Genomic DNA, 21,339 nt, shown 5'->3' on the forward strand with positions numbered 1-21,339 from the left:
AAATTGACAAAATGTCTAGCCCCATGTCAGATTTCAAAACTGAATATAAAAAAAATCTGTTTGCTCTTTTGAAAAATGGATTTCAGTGCAGAATTCTGCTGGAGTAGCGCTATTAACTGATGTGTTTTGAAAAAAAACATGTTTTCCGATGACAGGATCCCTTTAAGGTATTGTCAACTGATTGTTCCACAAATCACAGAGATCCCCATACAAAAAGAGGGGTTTAATATATTAATGATAATTCCTGTTTTATTTTGGTAACGTGTGATTGGTGTACTTTAAGATTAGAATGTTGGTTATACCTTATAAATAGGGATTATTTGAAGAGCTGTTGCTTGTTCAAACATTATTTTAGTTTTATAAATATTTTACGATTACTACAATTGTCACGGAATGGTAGAAAGATTGAAATAAGGCTGAGACAGAAAACAAGCTGTTCGTAAATTAAATTGACAATCTCTCATATGTGTGTGTAAATGTGTAGGGTAGTAAGGGTAATAAAGTAAATGTCTGTTACTATGGATTTAAGGATTGATGCTCATTTGCACTTAAAGGGATTCTGTCATAATTTTTAAAATTTATTTTTTTTATTTTTAAATGACACTGTTTACACTGCAAATAATTCACTCTACAATATAAAATTTCAGTCCTTAACCAGCAAGTGTATTTTTTTTAGTTGTAATATTGGTGTGTAGGTGCATCTCAGGTCATTTTGCCTGGTCATGTGCTTTCAGAAAGAGCCAGCACTTTAGGATGGAACTGCTTTCTGGCAGGCTGTTGTTTCTCCTACTCAATGTAACTGAATGTGTCTCAGTGGGACCTGGATTTTACTATTGAGTGTTGTTCTTAGATCTACCAGGCAGCTGTTATCTTGTTAGTGAGCTGCTATCTGGTTACCTTCCCATTGTTCTGTTGTTAGGCTGCTGGGGGAGGAAGGGAGGTGATATCACTCCAATGTGCAGTACAGCAGTAAAGAGTGACTGAAGTTTATCAGAGCACAAGTCACATGACTGGGGGCAGCTGGGAATCTGATAATATGTTTAGCCCCATGTCAGATTTCAAAATTAAATCTGTTTGCTCTTTTGAGAAATGGATTACAGTGCAGAAGTCTGCTGGAGCAGCACTATTAACTGATGCGGTATGAAAAAAAACCAAAATTTTTTCCCCATGACAGTAACCCTTTAAGTTAGTAAAACATGCTAGGTATTGTTATTAAGTGTAAGGGAAATATTGATGGGGGGTTAAGGTGCAGAACAACTACACTTTGACAGTAACACTAATGAAGAAGACTGTGTACTATAAGACGCAAAAAGGAAAAGTCATAATTCAGTCATAATTAATCCAGAAATAAGGATAGTATCGCGCACTGTGTGATTTCAGGAGACAATCTAGAAGCCAGACTTAGTGATGGGCGAATAAATTTGCCAGGTGCAAAGTCGCAGCAAATTTCAGCGTTTTGCCACCAAATAAATTAGTGAAACTGTTGAGAAAATTCACCGGCGAAAATTCCACGTTCCAAAAAAAAATTATTCAGGACACCCATTGACTTCAATGCGTTTTGCGCATTTTTTTGCGAAACGGGACAAATTTGCCCATCACTAGCCAAACTTAAACAAGTCTTAAACCAAAGTTGCTCAACCCCACATGACCTGGAGCCTACAGTACCACCACCTTCCTGGCCCTGTTGTTACAGAGGCAAGTTTCTGCCGTTTACAGAAGCAATGTGCTGAATTATTCAGTTCATTCCAAGAGCTAAATAATTGATGTTCCTGATCCATAGGAATCCTCTTTTTACAGAGCTGAGATTTTTCAGTCACTTGCAGCTTTAAGCAAGTGGGAGTGTGCTGGCTGAATTACATATGTATGAAGCTGAAAATACTCCCCCACATCCAGTTTGCCAGACACAGGCTCAGAGGAGGACTGTTCAGCAGCCGCAGAGGAGGCACCGCAGAACTAGAAATCTGTGCTCCGGAATCTGGATGTACAGCAAGGATGATAACCACAGCTGAGATTTCAGGGACTTAAGGCATCTGCACAACACACTTGAGAATTTCTCCAGGAGGCAGAAGAAGACACCAAGGATGTGTCTGAGATTCTGAGACACTGCAAGGGGACAGGGTACATTTTTCTGTAGCCACCCTACCTGTGCCAGGGGCATACATCCAGCTTGCCTGGAACCATCAAAATGAATGATAAAGAAAAAGAAGATCAAGATTCTCAGATCTATTTCAAAAAGTAGGCATTAGGGTGTAATCCACAGATGAAGAGACTTGATAGTCTGCCTGAAGAGCCTCAGTTCACCTTCTCTGTTACAGTTTGCAGTTACCTTGTCTGGTACCAATCACCCTCCCTTACGCCACCCTGTGTTGTGCACACGTCTGTGTGTGAATTCCAAGCAGGAGCCAGACTGGCTCGTGGTGCAGTTCTGGAGACCTATCTGTACTCTTAAGTGCAGGAATCGCCTGGCAACGCTGAGATTCAAGACTTGGCCACATGATGGATTTAGACCAGATTGGCACTGATAGCCTGAAGCATCTCATCCAGTCTCTGGAGCTTTGATGGAGAAATTGACTCTGAACGACACAATCAGCTCAATAGCCAGTTTATAAGCGATTCATCTACTTCAGCCCAAGTGCCTCTTGCATATGGTGCATGTTATGTCCCTAAAAACATGAGCTGACATTCAGGACAGGACTGCAGCCGAGTCCTGTGCAGCAATGGAGCAGTGACTCACATACAATCCCATGTGGGCAAATACCCATGCAAACAATGTGAGAGACAAACATCAGAAATTTGAGGATCCCCCGCAGCAGGTAATGATTATATGCTCAGTTTGTAACCTTCTGCATGCAAACCCTCTATAAGACCCCCATTGTTTTGCACATGCTTTAAAAATTCTGCTCTGTTGGATTATTTTATGATGTACAGGTAATTAGCAGGCTGCCACTTCTACTATTTTTTTGTTGTCAATCTGCTTTGAGAATTAACAGTGAGATACCAGGTATTATGCATAATTTTGTCCAAATCATCACAGAAAAGGCAAAGGTTCAGTGGAACAAGCCCAGGAACCATATAAAGCAGTAGGGTTTCTTTTAATGAAGCTGGTGTCCACTTTTTGCATGCAGGAGGTTTTAGCTGCCCCCACAATCCCAAGACAGGGATCATTCCCATTCCCATAGAGAGTGGAGGGCTAAATGAATTCCTTTCTTTATACAGTATCTGTAAGCCCTGGATCCCACCCACTGGGTAGAAAGATTATCTGCTTTAATGAATTTAACTGAATCTCTTCTCAGCTGAGATTTGCTATGTTCTCTGAAAGAATGGAATAGAAACAGTTGTACAAAGTGAAAAACAGGAATAACACACAGTTAATTAGATGAGTATCAGGGAGATAAAGGGCTGTTGATAAGTGTGCTTTACATTCTCCCAACAACAATGCACCTACTTTTATTTCAATACACAGATTCAAGGGCTTGTATGTAAATATCCAGAGCAATTAGTGGGCCCTTTTTATGTTTAATAATCATTATTTATTATTGCCTTCTAAACACAATACTATTACTGACTTGTAACCAAAGCAGTGGAACGGTGACATTGTTTGGGAAACTAAAACATGGTGCATTCACATCAGGATGGATTAGATGTTGTAACTGCCTAGTTCATACTGAAGCATCTGAAGGGCCTTACACCTAATGCTGGCTATAGACGTGAGACCACGAATTTCTTGGAACGATCGTACTAATTGACCATCAACTAAAAAGACCAATTTGCCAGGAAAACAAAGGGGAGCTGCCTGCTTGGCCCTGCAAACATAGATAGATTGCACTGGGACCAACAAAGATTTTTTGACCTGGCCTTTCCTGACAGATGTCGGACGAAAAATCATAAGATGTACGATTGTTCGAATCCCACTAACCACACGATAATTTCGAAGGATTGGTCGGACTTCACTAAAATCGGTCGTTCGGCAAGAAGAATCGTTGAGTCTATGGGGAGCTGAACCTGAATGAGATATATCCTAAAGCTGCCCATACTCGCAGACATCCACTGGTTTGGCAATTTCGCACATGATTGGATCTTTCCCAGATATGCCCACCTTGAGGTGGGAGTAGGGTTGCCACCTTTTCTGGAAAAAAATACCGGCCTTCCTATAGTCTTGCCATTTTTTAACATTGGCATCAAGCATCATTTCTACCGGCCAGGCTGTTAAAATACAGGCCAGGTGGCAACCCTAGGTGGGTGATATTGGGCTGATCCGATTGTTGGCCCTAGGGTGCAATCGATCAAATTTTCCAGCATTTGCATCAATTGCATCATCATACCCAGCTCTCCCTTGTGACTGCAAGTACACTGGAATTATGGGGGAAACGCTGCATTCTGGGTAAAACAAAACATACCGGCCAGGTGGCAACCCTAGGTGGGAGAAATTGGGCTGATCCGATTGTTGGTCCAAGGGCCCAATGATCAGATCATAATGAAGGCAATACGGGCATTCGGATCAACGAACAGATGCGATCGGACGGGATTTTTTAATCCTGCCTTATCAACATCTCGTTTACTTTCGGCCAGATGTCAATCAAGGAAGCCCGTCGGAGGAACCCTCACGGGCGAATAAGTTGCCGACTCTGTCTGTCGGCAGCTTTTATCAGCCCATGTATGGCCACCTTAAGGGTCATTTACTTACACAAATGTAGTGTGCAAAGATACAGTTTCAGATTCAATTTGCCATGTTTTATTTTACCCAGAATGCAGTGTTTCTCCCATAATTCCAGTGTACTTGCAGCCACAAGGGAGAGCTGGGTGTGATGATGCAATTGATGCCCATGCTGTAAAATGTGCTCAATTGCATGTTTGCACCTTGAAGAATCTGAAACAATTTTGGAAAAAAGAAAATGGACAGTTGTTGTCAAAATGATGTCTGTGCATGATTCTCTAGGCCAGGGATCCCCAACCTTTTTTAACCCATGAGCAACATGCAGATGTAAAAGGAGTTCGGGAGCAACACATGAATGAATAATGGTCCTGGTGGTGCTAAATAAGGTCTGTAATTGGCCATTTGGTAGCCCCTATGTGTACTGGCAGCATACAGGAGACTGTTTGGCAGTACACCTGGTTTTTATACAACCAAAACTTGCCTCCAAGCAAAAAATTCACGAATAAGCACCTTCTTTGATGCCACTGGGAGCAACATCCAAGAGGTTGGAGAGCAACACGTTGCTCACGAGCTACTGGTTGGGGATCACTGCTCTAGGCACACGTGCATTGCGTGTATAGCTGCGGTTCAATGTGGGAAACTTGGAGCTACCATCATATTCGAGGTGGCATTGGCTCCAGTGTTGCACTACAACAATTTAAACACAGCGTCTGTGAATCGGAACAGTAGTTGGGATGGATGGACACAGAAGTGCAAAGAGTGTGTTTGGCTGTAGGTACCTTTAATGAATGTTTTATAACCCCCCCAAACTATTCATTGATATTATATAGTGAATAAAGTACCCCCTATTGTAAAATATAAGGATATTATAAGTCATTAAGGAGTTCCATGAACATATAGGTCATGGAACTCCAAAGTTACTTCAAATATCCTCATACTTTCCAACAAGGGGTACTTTATTTATTATAATACACAAGTTTTAGTGAGTCATGTGGCATTAATGACATCACTACTCACCGTTTATAACTGATGACATCAATACTCACCGTTTATAACTGATGACATCAATACTCCATTTATAAGAATATAATTGACAAGATATTCATGGCTTTTGTGTATTTGTATTATCTTTTACTATGATGTAGACAGAGCTGGGTCAAGCCCCCCTCACCCCTCAACCCCATGTGTGTGTGGACAACACCATGGGGGAAGGGGATTGGATGTGAGTGCCAGTGACTCCTTGGAGTGGAGGGACAAGGACTAGTGGTAGGCAGATTGAGGAGGTATATGCCCTACGTCCTTACAGCATTGTGCCCTAGGCACGTGCATCTTCTGCCTACCCCTAGTTCTGGCCCTGGATGTAGACAGTGATATCTTGAGACAATTTGCAAATGGTCTTCAATTTATGTGTTTTTTCTTTTTAGTTACCTTTGTGTTAAGCAGCTCTTTAGTTTGAAATCTCAGCAGCTATGTTGTTAGGCAGACTTGGAGATGAATAGTAGAGGGCTGGAATAAAATAACAGGAACACTGTTTCATACAGAATAATCATTTTGTTTTGCCTGTTGGGGTCAGTGATCCCCAAAAGCCTTTGCATTTGACTTTGCAGGGTTAATAGATGCAGAAGGGTAAGGCAAACAATTAGAAAGAAAAATTGAACAGGACATTCTATAACATAATCAGGGGCGATCCTGGCCCCTCCGCCGCCTGAGGCAGCAGCAGTTGCTGCTGCCCCCCCCTCCCCCGGAAATTCGCTCTTAAAGTACCAGGAGCAGCATTTTTGCTGCCCCTGGTACCTAGTGGGGCGCTGCCGCCTCAGGCGACAGCCTCAACTCGCCTCATTGGCAAAGCATCCCTGAACATAATGTTTTAACATTAGGTTGAATCGCCCATTTAACAAAGCAACTCTACATATTGACAAGAAAGTTTCTGCTTATCACTAATTATAAACAGCTTTCCCTATATTATGCACAATAGCCCTGCCGGCTAAAAATACAGTTTCCAACGGCTGATATTTATTTTTACAAGCATGTATTTCCATTATAAATATTCACATTTAAAGGTTTAAAATGTATTATTCAACTAAAAACCACAGACACCTTTATTTGAAAGGGGTAGTTCAGCTTCACAAAACATGTGATTTCCAAATGGCAAACCACAAAACAATAACTTTTTTCAATTGTTTCCTTTGATGCAGAACATTTTATATACACATTATCTATCTATCTATCTATCTATCTATCTATCTATCTATCTATCTATCTATCTATCTATCTATCTATCTATCTATCGTCTGTCTGTCTGTCTGTCTATCTATCTTTCTATCTGTAGAATTGAACTCAAGGTTTCAGTACTTCAACTTCACCTCCTTTGTGACTTTGGGTCTTTTTGCTGCTTCAGGACTTCAATTTAGGCTGTTTTCGTGACTTCGGGTCTTTTCGCCGCTTCGGGACTTCAGCTGTTCTGCTTCAGGACTTCAATTTAGGCTGTTTTTGTGACTTCGGGTCTTTTCGCCGCTTCGGGACTTCGGCTGTTTTCGTGACTTCGGGTCTTTTCTCTGCTTCGGGACTTCGGCTGTTCTGCTTCAGGACTTCAATTTAGGCTGTTTTCGTGACTTCGGGTCTTTTCGCCGCTTCGGGACTTCGGCTGTTTTCGTGACTTCGGGTCTTTTCTCTGCTTCGGGACTTCGGCTGTTCGGCTTTACGGCACTTCTGCATTCAGCAGCCTGCGAAATGGCCTCACGGCTCGGGCGCTCGTAAGGGGGGCCCGGCTCTTTCAAAAATGCAGCACTGCCGGGCCTCCCTTCAGGCCCGGGACACTTGTCCCCCCTTCCCCCCCTGATGGCGGCCCTGTATATACTTACAATATTCTCCCATTATTAAGCATTTTTCCCCATAAAGAAATAGGGAAAGACCGTGAAATAGGCCAAATGTTTAGAGACAAGAGGGTCCACTGACACCTGGGCCCACCGGGAGTTTTCCTGGTATCCCGTGGGCCAGTCCAACACTGTCTCTATCGGCTATCATCTATCTATCTATCCATCTCTCTCTCTCTCTCTCGCTCTCTCTCTCTCTCTCTCTCTCTCTCTCTCTCTCTCTATCTATCTATATCACCATATTTACTAGGGCTTCAATATTACCCAGTTTGAGTGACTGGCAGAAAATTGTCTTCTGATCTCCAATACTCCATCTCTATATAATGGGAAAACAGAATTATCAGTTAATGGATGGCAGAAACATAACATATTCATAATAGACAAGAGTTAAATGTAGTATTTCTCTGGGTTTATATGTTTCAGTTCATTCTGAATTCATTGTGCTGAAGCTGCTTTCGGCTGCTATATATAACTCTGTGTCTGCTGATAATGTGAAGATATGCAGGGTGATAAAATCAGAACACAACGTTACTTGTTTGCAAAGAGATCAGTACTGAGTAAGATATTGTACAAACAAAAGGCAGATTACGGAAGCAGAAATATAGGAGCTAGATCAAACAAGAACTTTTTTTTTTTTACCGAAAATCAAATTTAGATTTAAAGTCAGGCTGCATCAAAGCCTAGTAAAATATCAGCATAACTTTAAAACATAATTGCTACTAAATTGCTGACTAAAATGTCATTCTAAAAAACTTCCAAATATAGATTAATAAAACACGTTCTGTGGTTATTTGTAAACATATTTACTATTAGAGCTCGTACAGACGAGCAACAACACAGGGAAGTTCAGGTTTGAGCTCGGGGCTGGACTCCACGAAAAAGTCGCAGGTAAAAACAACATGGTCGGACTGTTGGATGAAGACGCTGCTTTAACATCTGATGTAATGTAGTTTTTACCTGCGACTTTTCATTCAGTCCAATTAAATCTTGATGCCTGCAACTCCGTCTGACTTGCCGCTGGGCGCTGATCCGATGAAAAACGCTCGTCCAGCCCTGAGCAGCTGGTGACACCTGAAACTATTTAGCGGTAGCCAGCTAATTAACACACCTGGTAAAGAGCTGACTTTTGCTACTTTGCATTGTTTCAAGAGCCAGAGCTTAAGAAAAGAAAGGGATAAATGCATTCTGCTTTCCATTGCAATTACATGAACAAATAAATGCATTACTACTGACAATGTGTACATTGCTTATAATTAAATTGTCTTTCCTTATGGATGGAGGACCCCTTTGACTAAAACTGTTTAAACAGAATTGGCATTCTCCTTTTTTTTTTTTTACCTTTATTGAAATATATTAAAGGCATACTGTCATGGGAAAACATGTTTTTTTCAAAATGCATCAGTTAATAGTGCTGCTCCAGCAGAATTCTGCACTGAAATCCATTTCTAAAAGAGCAAACAGATTGTTATATTCAATTTTGAAATCTGACATTGGGCTAGACATATTGTCAATTTCCCAGCTGTCCCCAGTCATGTGACTTGTGCTCTGATAAACTTCAATCACTCTTTACCGTTGTACTGCAAATTGGAGTGATATCACCCCTCCCTTCCCCCTCCCCCAAGCAGCCTAACAACAGAACAATGGGAAGATAACCAGATAGCAGCTCCCTGGTAGATCTAAGAACAGCACTTAATAGTAAAAGCCAAGTCCCACTAAGACTGATTCAGTTACATTAAAGGGATACTGTCATGGGAAAAAAAAATTTTTTCAAAATGAATCAGTTAAAAGTGCTGCTCCAGCAGAATTCTGCACTGAAATCCATTTCTCAAAAGAGCAAACAGATTTTTTTATATTCAATTTTGAAATCTGACATGGGGCTAGACATGTTGTCAATTTCCCAGCTGCCCCATGTCATGTGACTTGTGCCTGCACTTCAGGAGAGAAATGCTTTCTGGCAGGCTGCTGTTTTTCCTTCTCAATGTAACTGAATGTGTCCCAGTGGGACATGGGATTTTACTATTGAGTGTTGTTCTTAGATCTACCAGGCAGCTGTTATCTTGTGTTAGGGAGCTGCTATCTGGTTACCTTCCCATTGTTCTTTTGTTTGGCTGCTGGGGGGGAAAAGGGAGGGGGTGATATCACTCCGACTTGCAGTACAGCAGTAAAGAGTGATTGAAGTTTATCAGAGCACAAGTCACATGACTTGGGGCAGCTGGGAAATTGACAAAATGTCTAGCCCCATGTCAGATTTCAAAATTGAATATAAAAAAATCTGTTTGCTCTTTTGAGAAATGGATTTCAGTGCAGAATTCTGCTGGAGCAGCACTATTAACTGATTCATTTTGAAAAAAATTTTTTTTCCCATGACAGTATCCCTTTAAGTAGGAGAGAAAACAGCCTGCCAGAAAGTAGTTCCATCCTAAAGTGCAGGCACAAGTCACATGACTGGGGCAGCTGGGAAACTGACAAAATGTCTAGCCCCATGTCAGATTTCAAAATTGGATATATAAAAAATCTGTTTGCTCTTTTGAGAAATGGATTTCAGTGCAGAATTCTGCTGGAGCAGCACTATTAACTGATGACAGTATCCCTTTAATCTACTGAATCCGAGTTGTATCAATAGAAAAATAAACTGTGGTCACATGATGCATTTTACCTAAAATTGTCTATCATTGCTTATCATAAAGAGAACAAAAAAGTGTAACACAAATAGAAGGGGATGAAAGAGTCATGAAACACTGCTATGGAGTAAGGAGGATGTCTTAGGGCAGAGACAGACAAGAAGATTCAGGGGGATATAGTCACCCGGCTACAAATTGCCTCTTCTTTGGCGACTTATCTCCCTGGACTGCCTCCCTGCCGGCTAGAATGTAAATCACCGGTGGTATGGGACTCAGAGCACTTCGTTTTCCGAAGTCACCTGAAATTGCATCACAAAGAAACTTGGGCGACTTCAGCAAACAAAGCGATCCAAGTACCATCCCTCCATCGATTTAGATTCTAGCCGGTGGGGAGGCAGTTTGGGGAGATTAGTCGCCCGTCGCCCGGCAACTTGTCGCCGGGCGACTAATCTCCCAGAATCACTGAATTCCCTAGCATTTGCCAGCACTACACATAGATGCACATAGATTGATGCCCATTGACCTCAATGCATTTCGCAAATTTTTCGCTGTTTGCAAATTTTGTGGCAAATTCGAGAATTTTCCTGTGAAACAGGACAAATTCGCCCATCGCTAATAGCAACCAATCAGATCTTTGCTTTTGTTTTCTAACTTATAGGTGTCGGTTCAAATCTAATTGCTGATTGGTGACTATGGGCAGCATCACTTGTAATAATTTGCAGTATAGATATTCTTGTAACTGGATGACTAGTACACCTGTTCTTTCAAATCATTCACAAAGGCTGGAAGTTAAAAAGTTTTTTAAAAAAAAAAAAGCCACTAAGCAAGTGCTTTGCTTTAAGCTATATAAAGCACCTTGCAAAATGATTCAGACAGCTTACCAATGCTTTCACTTCACTGAATAAAAAAACCCTACACTGATATTTTGTTTTCTGTGATATTTTTATTTCAAAGCACTAAAACTTGAAATAATTTTGCAGCTATAACAATTTAAGGGTAAATACGTAGCAGCTTTGCAGACCGTTGGGTAATGATTTATTAGTCCAGTTATTGCTGCTCAGGTTATTTGAACCTCAACTCTCCAAATATGAAGAATATTCTCAACTGGACAATTGTAGCACACTGATCTTTTTGTTCTAGAACATCTCCTTTGATTATTTCGCCTTGTGTTTGGAATCATTATCCTACTCCATGATGGTATTTAGCGCGAACTTGGATGGTTTTTAGTTTAGTGCTTCTCTTTCAGTATTTCCTTGTATTTGACATCATTCATTGTTTTTTTTCCATTTTAAAAAGATGCCCAGCTCCTGCTAAACAAAAGAAGCCCACGTCATGATGCCACGGCTAACATACTTCATTGTAGGTTCAACCTATTCTTAGCACTTTTGCAATGAACTTTTTTTTTTTTTTCATTCCAAGATATTAAGGAAATCTGTACTGTTAATGTGAATGAATTTTTTTCCAACAGCGCCACCTACTGGTCAGTTTCCCACCAGTCTGACCACCAAGTAGTCAAGGAAGTTGTCAGGAGAAAGAAAGAGGCTGCTCTGATGTTCTTCTACTTAGGAAAAAAATAGAAACCTTTCTCAAATCTTTCTTAAGTAGAAGAACATCAGAGCAGCCTCGTTCTTATTCCTGATAATCTCCTTGACTACTTGGTGGTCAGAATGGTGGGAAACTGACCAGTAGGTGGCGCTGTTGGAAAAAAAAATCATTCACATTAACAGTACAGATTTCCTTAATATCTTGGAATGAAAAAAAACATATGAATATACATTGCAAAGTGCTTAGAATAGCCCCCTCATCAATTTTACACTGACTTATTTTAAAGGTTTACTTATCCATAAGATTCCTATCCAACATAGAATGCCACAGGTTCTACTGTTTGAAGTAAAAATGTCCCAAACAACACAATTTCAATGTATGTTTTGTTCTTTAGTAAAATGAGAGAATCATTAGCTTATCCATTGCCAGTAATAGCTAGATACACATAAGGGGGTACAAGTCGTTTACTACTACATTGTTTCAAAAGTCAGAACCAGAGTTTATGGTGTTATAGTGTCTATAGGAACCAGTGCACATAGGGAAAACCCCAGGTGAACTCCATACAGCTATGACTGTACTTATAGCTTGAGCTTGTGAGTGGGAAATGGGCTTTGAATTCTATATCTGCTCTTGATCAGATAGTCGGCCCTCTTTTTTCTGCACTCAACGATGACCTTTAATAAAGGCCTGTTGGCCAACCCAATGCACACTGATTAATGACCATGCACTTAGTTGCAGGTTTGTGGGTGGAAAAATACCAGCTACAACTATCTATTTATTTGTGGCATATGTAAAACTGAAGCATGTCGATACCTACCTGAATTAGGTCAAGTCTTAATGCTGCAGACTCTTAAGGTGGCCACCCACATTGAGGTGGGCGATCCGATCGTAAGCCCTAGGGCCCAATTGGATCAGAATGAAGGACATGCGGGCGGTCCGATCGTGGGACCGCATCAACGAAAAGATGCTGCCATGATCCGACGGTATTTTTTACGCTGCCCCGATCGACATCTGGCTGACTTTTGGCCAGATATCAATCGGGGAAGCCCATTGGAGGCCCCCCCACACACACGGGCCAATAAGCTGCTGACAGCTGCCGGCAGCTTTTATCGGCAAGTTTGACATAGTCAATTTGCCAGTGTCTGTTATTCATCAAGCATATTCTACTTGTAACCAGGATGACACTGTGAGTTTTATTTGGCACACAATTCATATGTTTTCTACCCACAGATACAGTATGCATTTGTTACTACTCAGCATGCCGTGTATCTGTGCCACTTTGCAGAAGCTGCAGAGCTCAAGGCCACTAATAATCACTGATCCAGAAAATAACCCATTGACGCTTGATATAAGATCTCTGTAACCCCAGTTAGAGCTTTTATAGATTCCACACACTGCAGAGCTGATACTATTAGTAAGACAACTAAATACACAAGGCTGGATGGAAACCATTGTATCAGAGCTTTTTTAGATGGCAATTTCTTACCATTTTCTGCATTTTTAGAAAACTCCGTTTTACTATCATCTACTGTATATCATGTATATAATCCATGCTAAATTCAATAGAAATCAGAAATGCAATTATACACACATATATATATATATATATCAATAATTTTACATTTATATTTAATCAAGTGAAATAAATGTGAAAGGAGTGTTTGTTTATCCCTTTATCCCCAATGTAGCCAGTCAGTTATCGTCTGGTTATGTTAATTAGTTGTTTCAGGAGTCAGAACCAGGAGTTGAAAGAATATAACAAATCAGATACACACTGCTTTCAGTAACAATTAGGAAAACCTGTAGGGCCATTGGCCCCACTGTTTTTAAGATGGCCATAGACGCAAAGATCCGATCGTACGAATCGTGGATTCGTATGATTTTCGGACCATGTGTGGAGAGTCCCGACATGTTTGGTCGATCGGACAGGTTAGAAAATTTCTGTCGCCTGCCGATAATATCTCTGCGTGTATTGCTGATCGTACGATTTTCAGAGGGAGACTGTCACTAGTGTTGTCAGACATAAGTATCGTACGATTGCTGTCAGGGGCAGGACATTGGGTGATCTGTTCTTATTTGATCGGAATGGTAAAGACTTTGATCTGAATGGTTAGTGGAGGGTCGGGAGATGGGAAAATCCGATCGTACGTTGATTCGTACGATCGGATCTTTGCGTCTATGGCCAGCTTGACTGAGTATTTTTGCAGACTGAGAGAAGCAGATCAGCTCAGTGCCCCTGCTCCATTGATTTGAATCAGATGGGTGGTTAGAAGGTGCAGAAAAACCAAGAAACCCAATTTGTAATTTTTCTTTTATATAATAACCCTGCATTCAAAAGATCTGAGACACAAAGTCCTTAAAAACTCCTACCTTGCCTATATCAGCCTACACTTAGGGTTGCCACCTGGCCAGTATTTTACCGGCCTAGCCGGTAAAACACCTGTCAAGGCCGGGGCCGGTAATACAATTTTACTGGCAATATAGCTGCTGGTACCACTAACAAAAGCCCTTGGCCCGTCTCCAATCCGCTCAAAACGTACCTTTTCTCCACCTTCTGGCATTGCGCACCATGGCTCCACCCACTTTTATGTCATGGTCCACCCCTTTTACATCACGGCCCCCCTTCTGTTCCCGCCCCCACCACCAGTCGGTGGAAATTTTATGAAAAGGTGGCAACCCTACCTATACTTCAACCCACTGTGTTTCTTTAAAACCCCCTTGTTGCCTATTACAGTCTATGGGTGTAGAGTTTTTTTTCTCTCACTCTATAAAATCAGCACTGGAGGAAATTGTTTCAGTTTGTACATATTTCTTTAGTGATATCTTTTTTTTTGTCTTTTTAGTTTGTACCTTCCTACATACACACACACACATGTAATTATTTATATAGTATAGTACTGTATATACTCGAGTATAAGCTGAGTTTTCAGCATCCAAAATGTGCTGAAAAAGGTCTACCTCGGCTTATACTCGAGTCAGCGGGGAGTAGCTGTTGGTTATATGAAAGATTAACAGTGATGGCAATATCACACAGCACCCTCTGCACATGGTAGTGGGACAGTGGGACAATGCACACAGTAATCCGTTTGGCAATTCTCTGTCACCATCAACTTTGCAAAGAAGTCCGGTTGATCGCTGGGGGGGTCGCTTTGGCGGAATGTGCGCTGCTGGGAGACAGGGCTGTAGTTGTGTCAAGGCTTATACTCGAGTCAATAAGTTTTCCCAGTTTTCGTAGGTAAAATTAGGTACCTCGGCTTATACTTGGGTCGGCTTATACTCGAGTATATACGGTAGTTCTGTGCCAGACTTAATTCAAGAGTGTAAATTCCCTACTTGATACTACATGTACAACCAATTGATATTATCTATTGCATCTTTTATTCTCTTCCTCATCTTTTAATCTCTTCTTCATCTTTTACTCTCTTCTCTCCAGTCTTTAATCCTTCCTCCACCCCACACACACGTTCAATGACAGTGTGCCTCTTCCCTTGTGTTTCTCAGACTTGCAGTTTCCTTTTATCTCTCTTTGTTCCACGTCATGGTATTCTGCAAACTAGAACAACATTACCCCAGATGCTCTTTTTGTCTGTTCACATCTCTCTCTGAGTACATCCACCTTTTCTCTTCTCCTCCTTTCTACTCCCATTAACCAGCTTCAGAAAAAATTGCAGCCATTACAATAAACTCTTCATTGAGCTCACAGATAATTTGCTTGTTAGCCTCTTATTACAGGTTTTAGCTGAGTGTCAGCATTTGGGACTTGAACTTTGCATTTAAAATATTTGCTAAATTCAAGCAATGGCTTGATTATTAAGGCTACTAATGCTGCACAATGCATATATACAGTATGTAATGGCTGCATTGCTCTATGGGCATTTTATATGGAAAGTGATATTTGACATTTCTTTATTAACGCTACTGGGTTACATTCAATAGGAGGGATAATTGAATCGCAACTTGACTGTAATTTGTGGTATATAATTATTTTATAATGTGGAAAACTGGCATATATTTTTCTTTTTTGTGCATAATCAGATTTTGAAATCATGACAGACCCATTGACAAGTGTACAGATTTTTAAGGACTGCTCTTTATTTCCATGTAATTTCAGGTATTGAAATTTCCATGTTGTTCCAAACTAATGTGCATGTTTGTTGTGCCCTTTTCTCTACAGCCCGTGCACCATGGGGGCTTTTGTCCTTTTGATGATCACCCTTACTGCGGTAGTTACTGTTGCACAAATTTGTCCAAAAAGATGCCTGTGCCAAAATCTGGCTCCATCCCTAGCTATCCTGTGTGCCAAGACTGGGCTGCTCTTTGTGCCATCAGTCATAGACCCTCGGACAGTGGAACTCAGACTTACTGACAATTTCATTACCGTTATCCGAAGGAGAGACTTCATAAACATGACTAGGCTGCTTCACCTCACTCTCTCCAGGAATACTATCAGTCATATCACCCCATACACATTCGCTGATCTCCGGGGGTTAAGAGCTCTACATCTGGACAATAACCGTATCCTCTCCATGGGAGATGAACAGCTCAAAGGTCTTCTGAATTTGAGACATCTCATTCTTAGCAACAACCAGCTCAGTGTTATTTCTCCAGGCTCTTTCCAGGATTTTGTTGGCACGCTGGAAGATCTAGACCTTTCATACAACAATCTAATGAAGGTCCCTTGGGAGATCATCTCTAAGTTGATGAATGTTAACTCTCTGAGCCTTGATCACAACCTAATTGAATATGTTCCAGGGGGAGTCTTCACCAACTTGCATAAACTAGCTCGACTAGATATGACCTCCAATAAGTTGAAGACCATTCCCCCTGACCCTTTGTTCCTACGAATTCCAGTTTATGCTAAGTCAAAAGGATCACCTTTGTCATCACTTGTACTTGGCTTTGGTGGAAACCCATTGCACTGCAATTGTGAGCTGCTGTGGCTTCGACGCTTTACCAGAGAGGATGATCTGGAGACATGTGCATCCCCATCTAACCTTCTGGGAAAATATTTTTGGAGTATTTCTGAGGAAGAGTTCATGTGTGACCCACCAGTAGTAACTCATCATTCAATGCGTACTTCAGTTATGGAAGGAGAAGCAGTTGTGCTTAAATGTAAGGCTGTAGGAGATCCAGAGCCCTCAATTCATTGGGTGTCACCTGAGGGTAAAGTGGTGTCAAACTCAACTAGGGCTGTCTCATATGAAAATGGAACACTGGAAATCACCATCACGACTGTAAGAGACACTGGATCCTTTACTTGCATTGCCTCTAATACAGCAGGCGATGCCACAGCATCCGTTGAGTTGGTTGTCAGTCCCCTTCCTCAGCCAGCCAATGCTAGTCAAAGGCACCAGAGACTAGACAAAGGACCTTCTGATATTCTCACCCCAGCAAAACCTGGAGCTGCACAAAATGAATCCAATGGCCATTCAGATAGGAAGGTGGTAATGGTGCATCACAGTCACAAATCAGCTTTAATTCAGTGGTTTTTGGATCGAAATATACCAGGGATACGTATGTACCAGATTCAATACAACAGTTCTTCTGATGAAAGCCTCATATACAGGTAAGTTCATGATTAGGACAGACAGGTACTACAGGAACATATATTGATTACTATGCTCAGTTATGGTGCACCTATGTAAACCTGACATACTGTAACTTAGGGAGTCCCACTCATAATAGTTAAAATATATCTTATAAATATCAATTACTATTACACTATAAGTGCTTTGTAAAACGTGAGTATTGTTGATTATTGAATAATATTGTTATGAATCCAGCATTGCCAGCATGGGGGGCTAAATGGCCACAATGTGGAGGGTAATACTGATTATCTGTAAACCACACTAATATATCATTAATGATCGCGAATTTCCACTAAAAAACATTAACATCAACATTATTGAGATGCCCATTGACTTTAACACCGGCGTCAAAATTCGCGTTTTGCTAATTTTTCGCCGTTTCGGGAATTTCGGGGGAAATTCGCAAATTTTTCGGCAAGACGAAATGGGACAAATTCGCCCATCACTGTATATCATTAAGAACATGAGGGATGTAGCAACGATAGTGGTGGAAATAGCACACACCACCAAAGTTCACATTTGCAACACAACGTGGTATGTGTCAATAAACTAATTGTGTGACAGCTGAGAACTCAAACTGTTATTTTCACAACTGTTGGTGCTACATGAATATTGGAACTTTTTTTAGTGGCGCACTGTGATGAATTGGGGCAACTACTTTAAGACTTTACTGTGTGATAGAGAGACTAATTGTTGGTCAATTAGCATGAGCGAGTGAGAGCTGGGAATGTTGTAGAGCAGAGGGAACATGTTGCTCACCAACCCCTTGGATGTTGCTCCCGATGGTCTCAGAGCAGGTGCTTATTGTTCATTTCAGGTTTGGAGGCAAGTTTTGGTTTTATAAAAACTGTACTGCCAAACAGTAGGCTTCCAATCCACACAGGGGCTACCAAATAGCCAATCATAGCACCTACTGTGCACCACCCAGAAACAAATTTCATCCTTGTATTCCCCCCAAACTCTTTTTACATTTAAATGTAGCTCACGGGTAAAAAGGTTGGGGACCCTTGTAGGAGAGGAAGAGGCGTATGCTTTATATGTAATAGAGGGAAGGACAGAATAAGAACAAGCTGTATATATTATATAGAGAGAGGTCAGAGTGAAAGATAATTGTAAACTGTATGTTACAGAGAGAGAAGCACAGAATAAGATAAAAATGTTTATGTTATAGAGAGAGGAGTTTATTACAGGGAGAAGGGCAGAATAAGAGACGGCTATATAGGTAGAATGAGACATAACTGTGCGTGTTATAGTCTAAGCCAGGGATCCCCAACCTTTTGAACCCGTGGGCAACATTCAGAAGTAAAAGGAGCTGGGGAGCAACACATGCATGAAAAATGTTCTTAGGCTGCCAAAAAAGTGCTGTGATTGGCAATTTAGCAGCCCCAATGTGGATTTTCAACCTAGATTGAGGCTCTGTTTGGCAGTACACCTGGTTTTTATGCAGCCAAAACTTGCCTCCAAGCCTGGAATTCTAAATAAGCACCTACTTTGAGGCCACTGGGAGCAACATCCAAGGGGTTGGAGAGCAACATGTTGCTCACGAGCTACTGGTTGGGGATCACTGGTCTAAGCAGTCAAAGATGGGAAATGATGCTTTGAAGCGTTCCATAGAATAAAGTTATTACTATACATAATAGGTTCTGTATTCCTTGCCCTGGGGATTACACCATTCTGCTTTAATTTAATCTGAATGCCATTAAGAACATATCATGCCAAAGATCCATTCCCATCTGCCTGCTCTTTGTTCAATTCTCTTCCGAAACTCAAACCAAAAATCAACACAACTGCAATTAGCTTTCAACGAACAGTATCGAGTTTGCGTGATGTCCAGCCCCGGCACCCCTGATGAGAGAGAATAAAGCACTGGGCGGAGACAAGTCTTGTTTTGCTCCAGATAAATCCATCATATTGCATCATTCACTTTCCTGGATCTATAACAATATAAGGTAAAGCCAGAGGTGGAGCGTAGTGGGCAACAAGAGTCACCACTTTGTCGATGCTGAGAAATATGAACATCACACAGTAGACGCCACAACATGCTCCATGGTTTAAATATATACCTAATGTAGTCATTCTTAACTAAGATGCAAAGCCACTGGCCACATGGGATCAAAACAATTGCCTGCCCCATCATTATATGTTCATTTGTTGTTTAGCAGTAAGAATGCAAATTCAACCAGCTGTATTGGTCTGTGTATGTGGTCGTCTTGCATTGGCATTTCATCAGTCTTAATGGTGATCTACTAAATTGCATTATGTCATATATTCGGGTCAGCCTGATCTAGCCTGATATGTTGGTGGCCAGTCAGGTAAAAATCTGCTCTTTTGCATGTATTGCTGAATCTAGAGTTAGACAGACGAGGCAGCTGCCTAGGGCGTAACTAGTATTGTGTAGCAGTGTCGGACTGGGCCGGCGGGACACCGGGAAAAACCCTGATGGGCCCCAACCAGCCCAACCATGTTTCCCCAATCGGGCCCTTAAAAAAAGTCTCTTCGGCGCAGTGCAGGCACTAGTGTGATGGTGTTCGCGCAGGCGCACACTGCGCAGGCATTCGTGCAGGTGCACGCCGCACTAGCATTCGCACAGGGGGGCACAGAGGGAGACTGAGAGGCCCGAGAGGGAGGCTTGCAGAGGTAAGCCAGGAGGGGGCCCCCGGTGACCGCCTGGAGGGGCCTTCATGGGGCAGTATCGGTTGGCCCCCATTACTCCAGTCCGACCCTGTTATGTAGTAAAAAATTACTACTAAATACGCTCTCCTGCCCTGGCTTCTTGAAAAGGTGAGTGGGTGAGGGTTGGGATTGTGAGTGGAAGGGAGTGCTGGTGGTGGCAGGGCACAACACAGCTGTAAAGGACAAGTGTGGAGACCACAGGTACTAGGCTTAAGGGGGAGCCAGTACCTCTTGGTCCGGCTCTGTTGGTCAGCTTAAAGGGATACTGTCATGGGAAAAAATGTTTTTTGCAAACGCATCAGTTAATAGCGCTGCTCCAGCAGAATTCTACACTGAAATCAGTTACTCAAAAGAGCAAACAGATTTTTTTAATATTTAATTTTGAAATCTGACATGGGGCTAGACATTCAGTTTCCCAGCTGCCCCCAGTCATGTGACTTGTGCTGTAATAAACTTCAGTCACTCTTTACTGCTGTACTGCAAGTTGGAGTGAAATCCCCCCCTTCCCCCCCCCAGCAGCCTAACAACAGAACAATGGGAAGGTAACCAGATAACAGCTCCCTAACACAAGATAACAGTTCCCTGGTAGATCTAAGAACAGCACTCAATAGTAAAATCCAGGTCCCACTGCGACACCTTCAGTTTCATTGAGTAGGAGAAACAGCCTGCCAGAAAGCAGTTCCATTCTAAAGTGCTGGCTCTTTCTGAAAGCACATGACCAGGCAAAATGACCCGAGATGGCGCCTACACGCCAATATTACAACTAAAAAAATACATTTGCTGATTCAGGAATTACATTTTATATGGTAAAGTAAATTATTTGCGGTATAAACAGTGTAATTTAGAAATAAAAACTACATCATAAAAATCATGACAAAATCCCTTTAATAACATATACATAGGGATAATTAAGCTCTGTCGAGCAATGTCTTCTTTGCTTCATGTATCTGTAATTGATTGTATTTTTATATGCACCGTAATATATATATTTGGTGTATACGCTCTTATTTTGTAATAATAGACTCCATAGCATCTAAAGTAGCCAAGTTGCTTACAATGACATTCTTTTCCATTGCGCAAAAAAACTTTTTGGAATACCAACTTAAGTTGATCATTAGGACCTGATTTTTATATCACTTGCAGAACGAATTACTTGGACTATTCAACGTGAAACCTAATTTGGAGCAAGGAATCATGGAGAAATGAGTGACAATTTTGTGATGTCACAGCACAATCAGCGCAAGGTCTTTTTACTACATAATAGCAGCTTATTCTTCTTGCTAGAAGAAAATCTACTGATTCTTTAGTTTCAATAAACTTCATCAAAATAAGAACCAAATATAATATATATATTGAGAAATAAGTGATGGGTGCAAGTAAGAAAA

The 21,339-nt window shown here is 41.3% G+C and overlaps 1 protein-coding gene across 1 annotated transcript in view; it reads left to right on the forward strand.

Moving 5' to 3' along the window:
* The first annotated feature begins 1,619 nt into the window (after positions 1-1,619).
* Positions 1,620-21,339, forward strand: part of lrfn1.2.S (leucine rich repeat and fibronectin type III domain containing 1, gene 2 S homeolog) — a 44,032-nt gene continuing 24,312 nt past the window's right edge. The window contains exons 1-2 of the mRNA XM_018233366.2: positions 1,620-2,813; positions 15,868-17,259. Of these exons, the coding sequence (XP_018088855.1) occupies positions 15,878-17,259 (1,382 nt within the window). The 5' untranslated portion in view covers positions 1,620-2,813; positions 15,868-15,877. The remainder of the gene's footprint in view (positions 2,814-15,867; positions 17,260-21,339) is intronic.

The sequence above is a fragment of the Xenopus laevis genome, chromosome 8S, assembly GCF_017654675.1.
Source record: "Xenopus laevis strain J_2021 chromosome 8S, Xenopus_laevis_v10.1, whole genome shotgun sequence".
NCBI lineage: Eukaryota > Metazoa > Chordata > Amphibia > Anura > Pipidae > Xenopus > Xenopus laevis.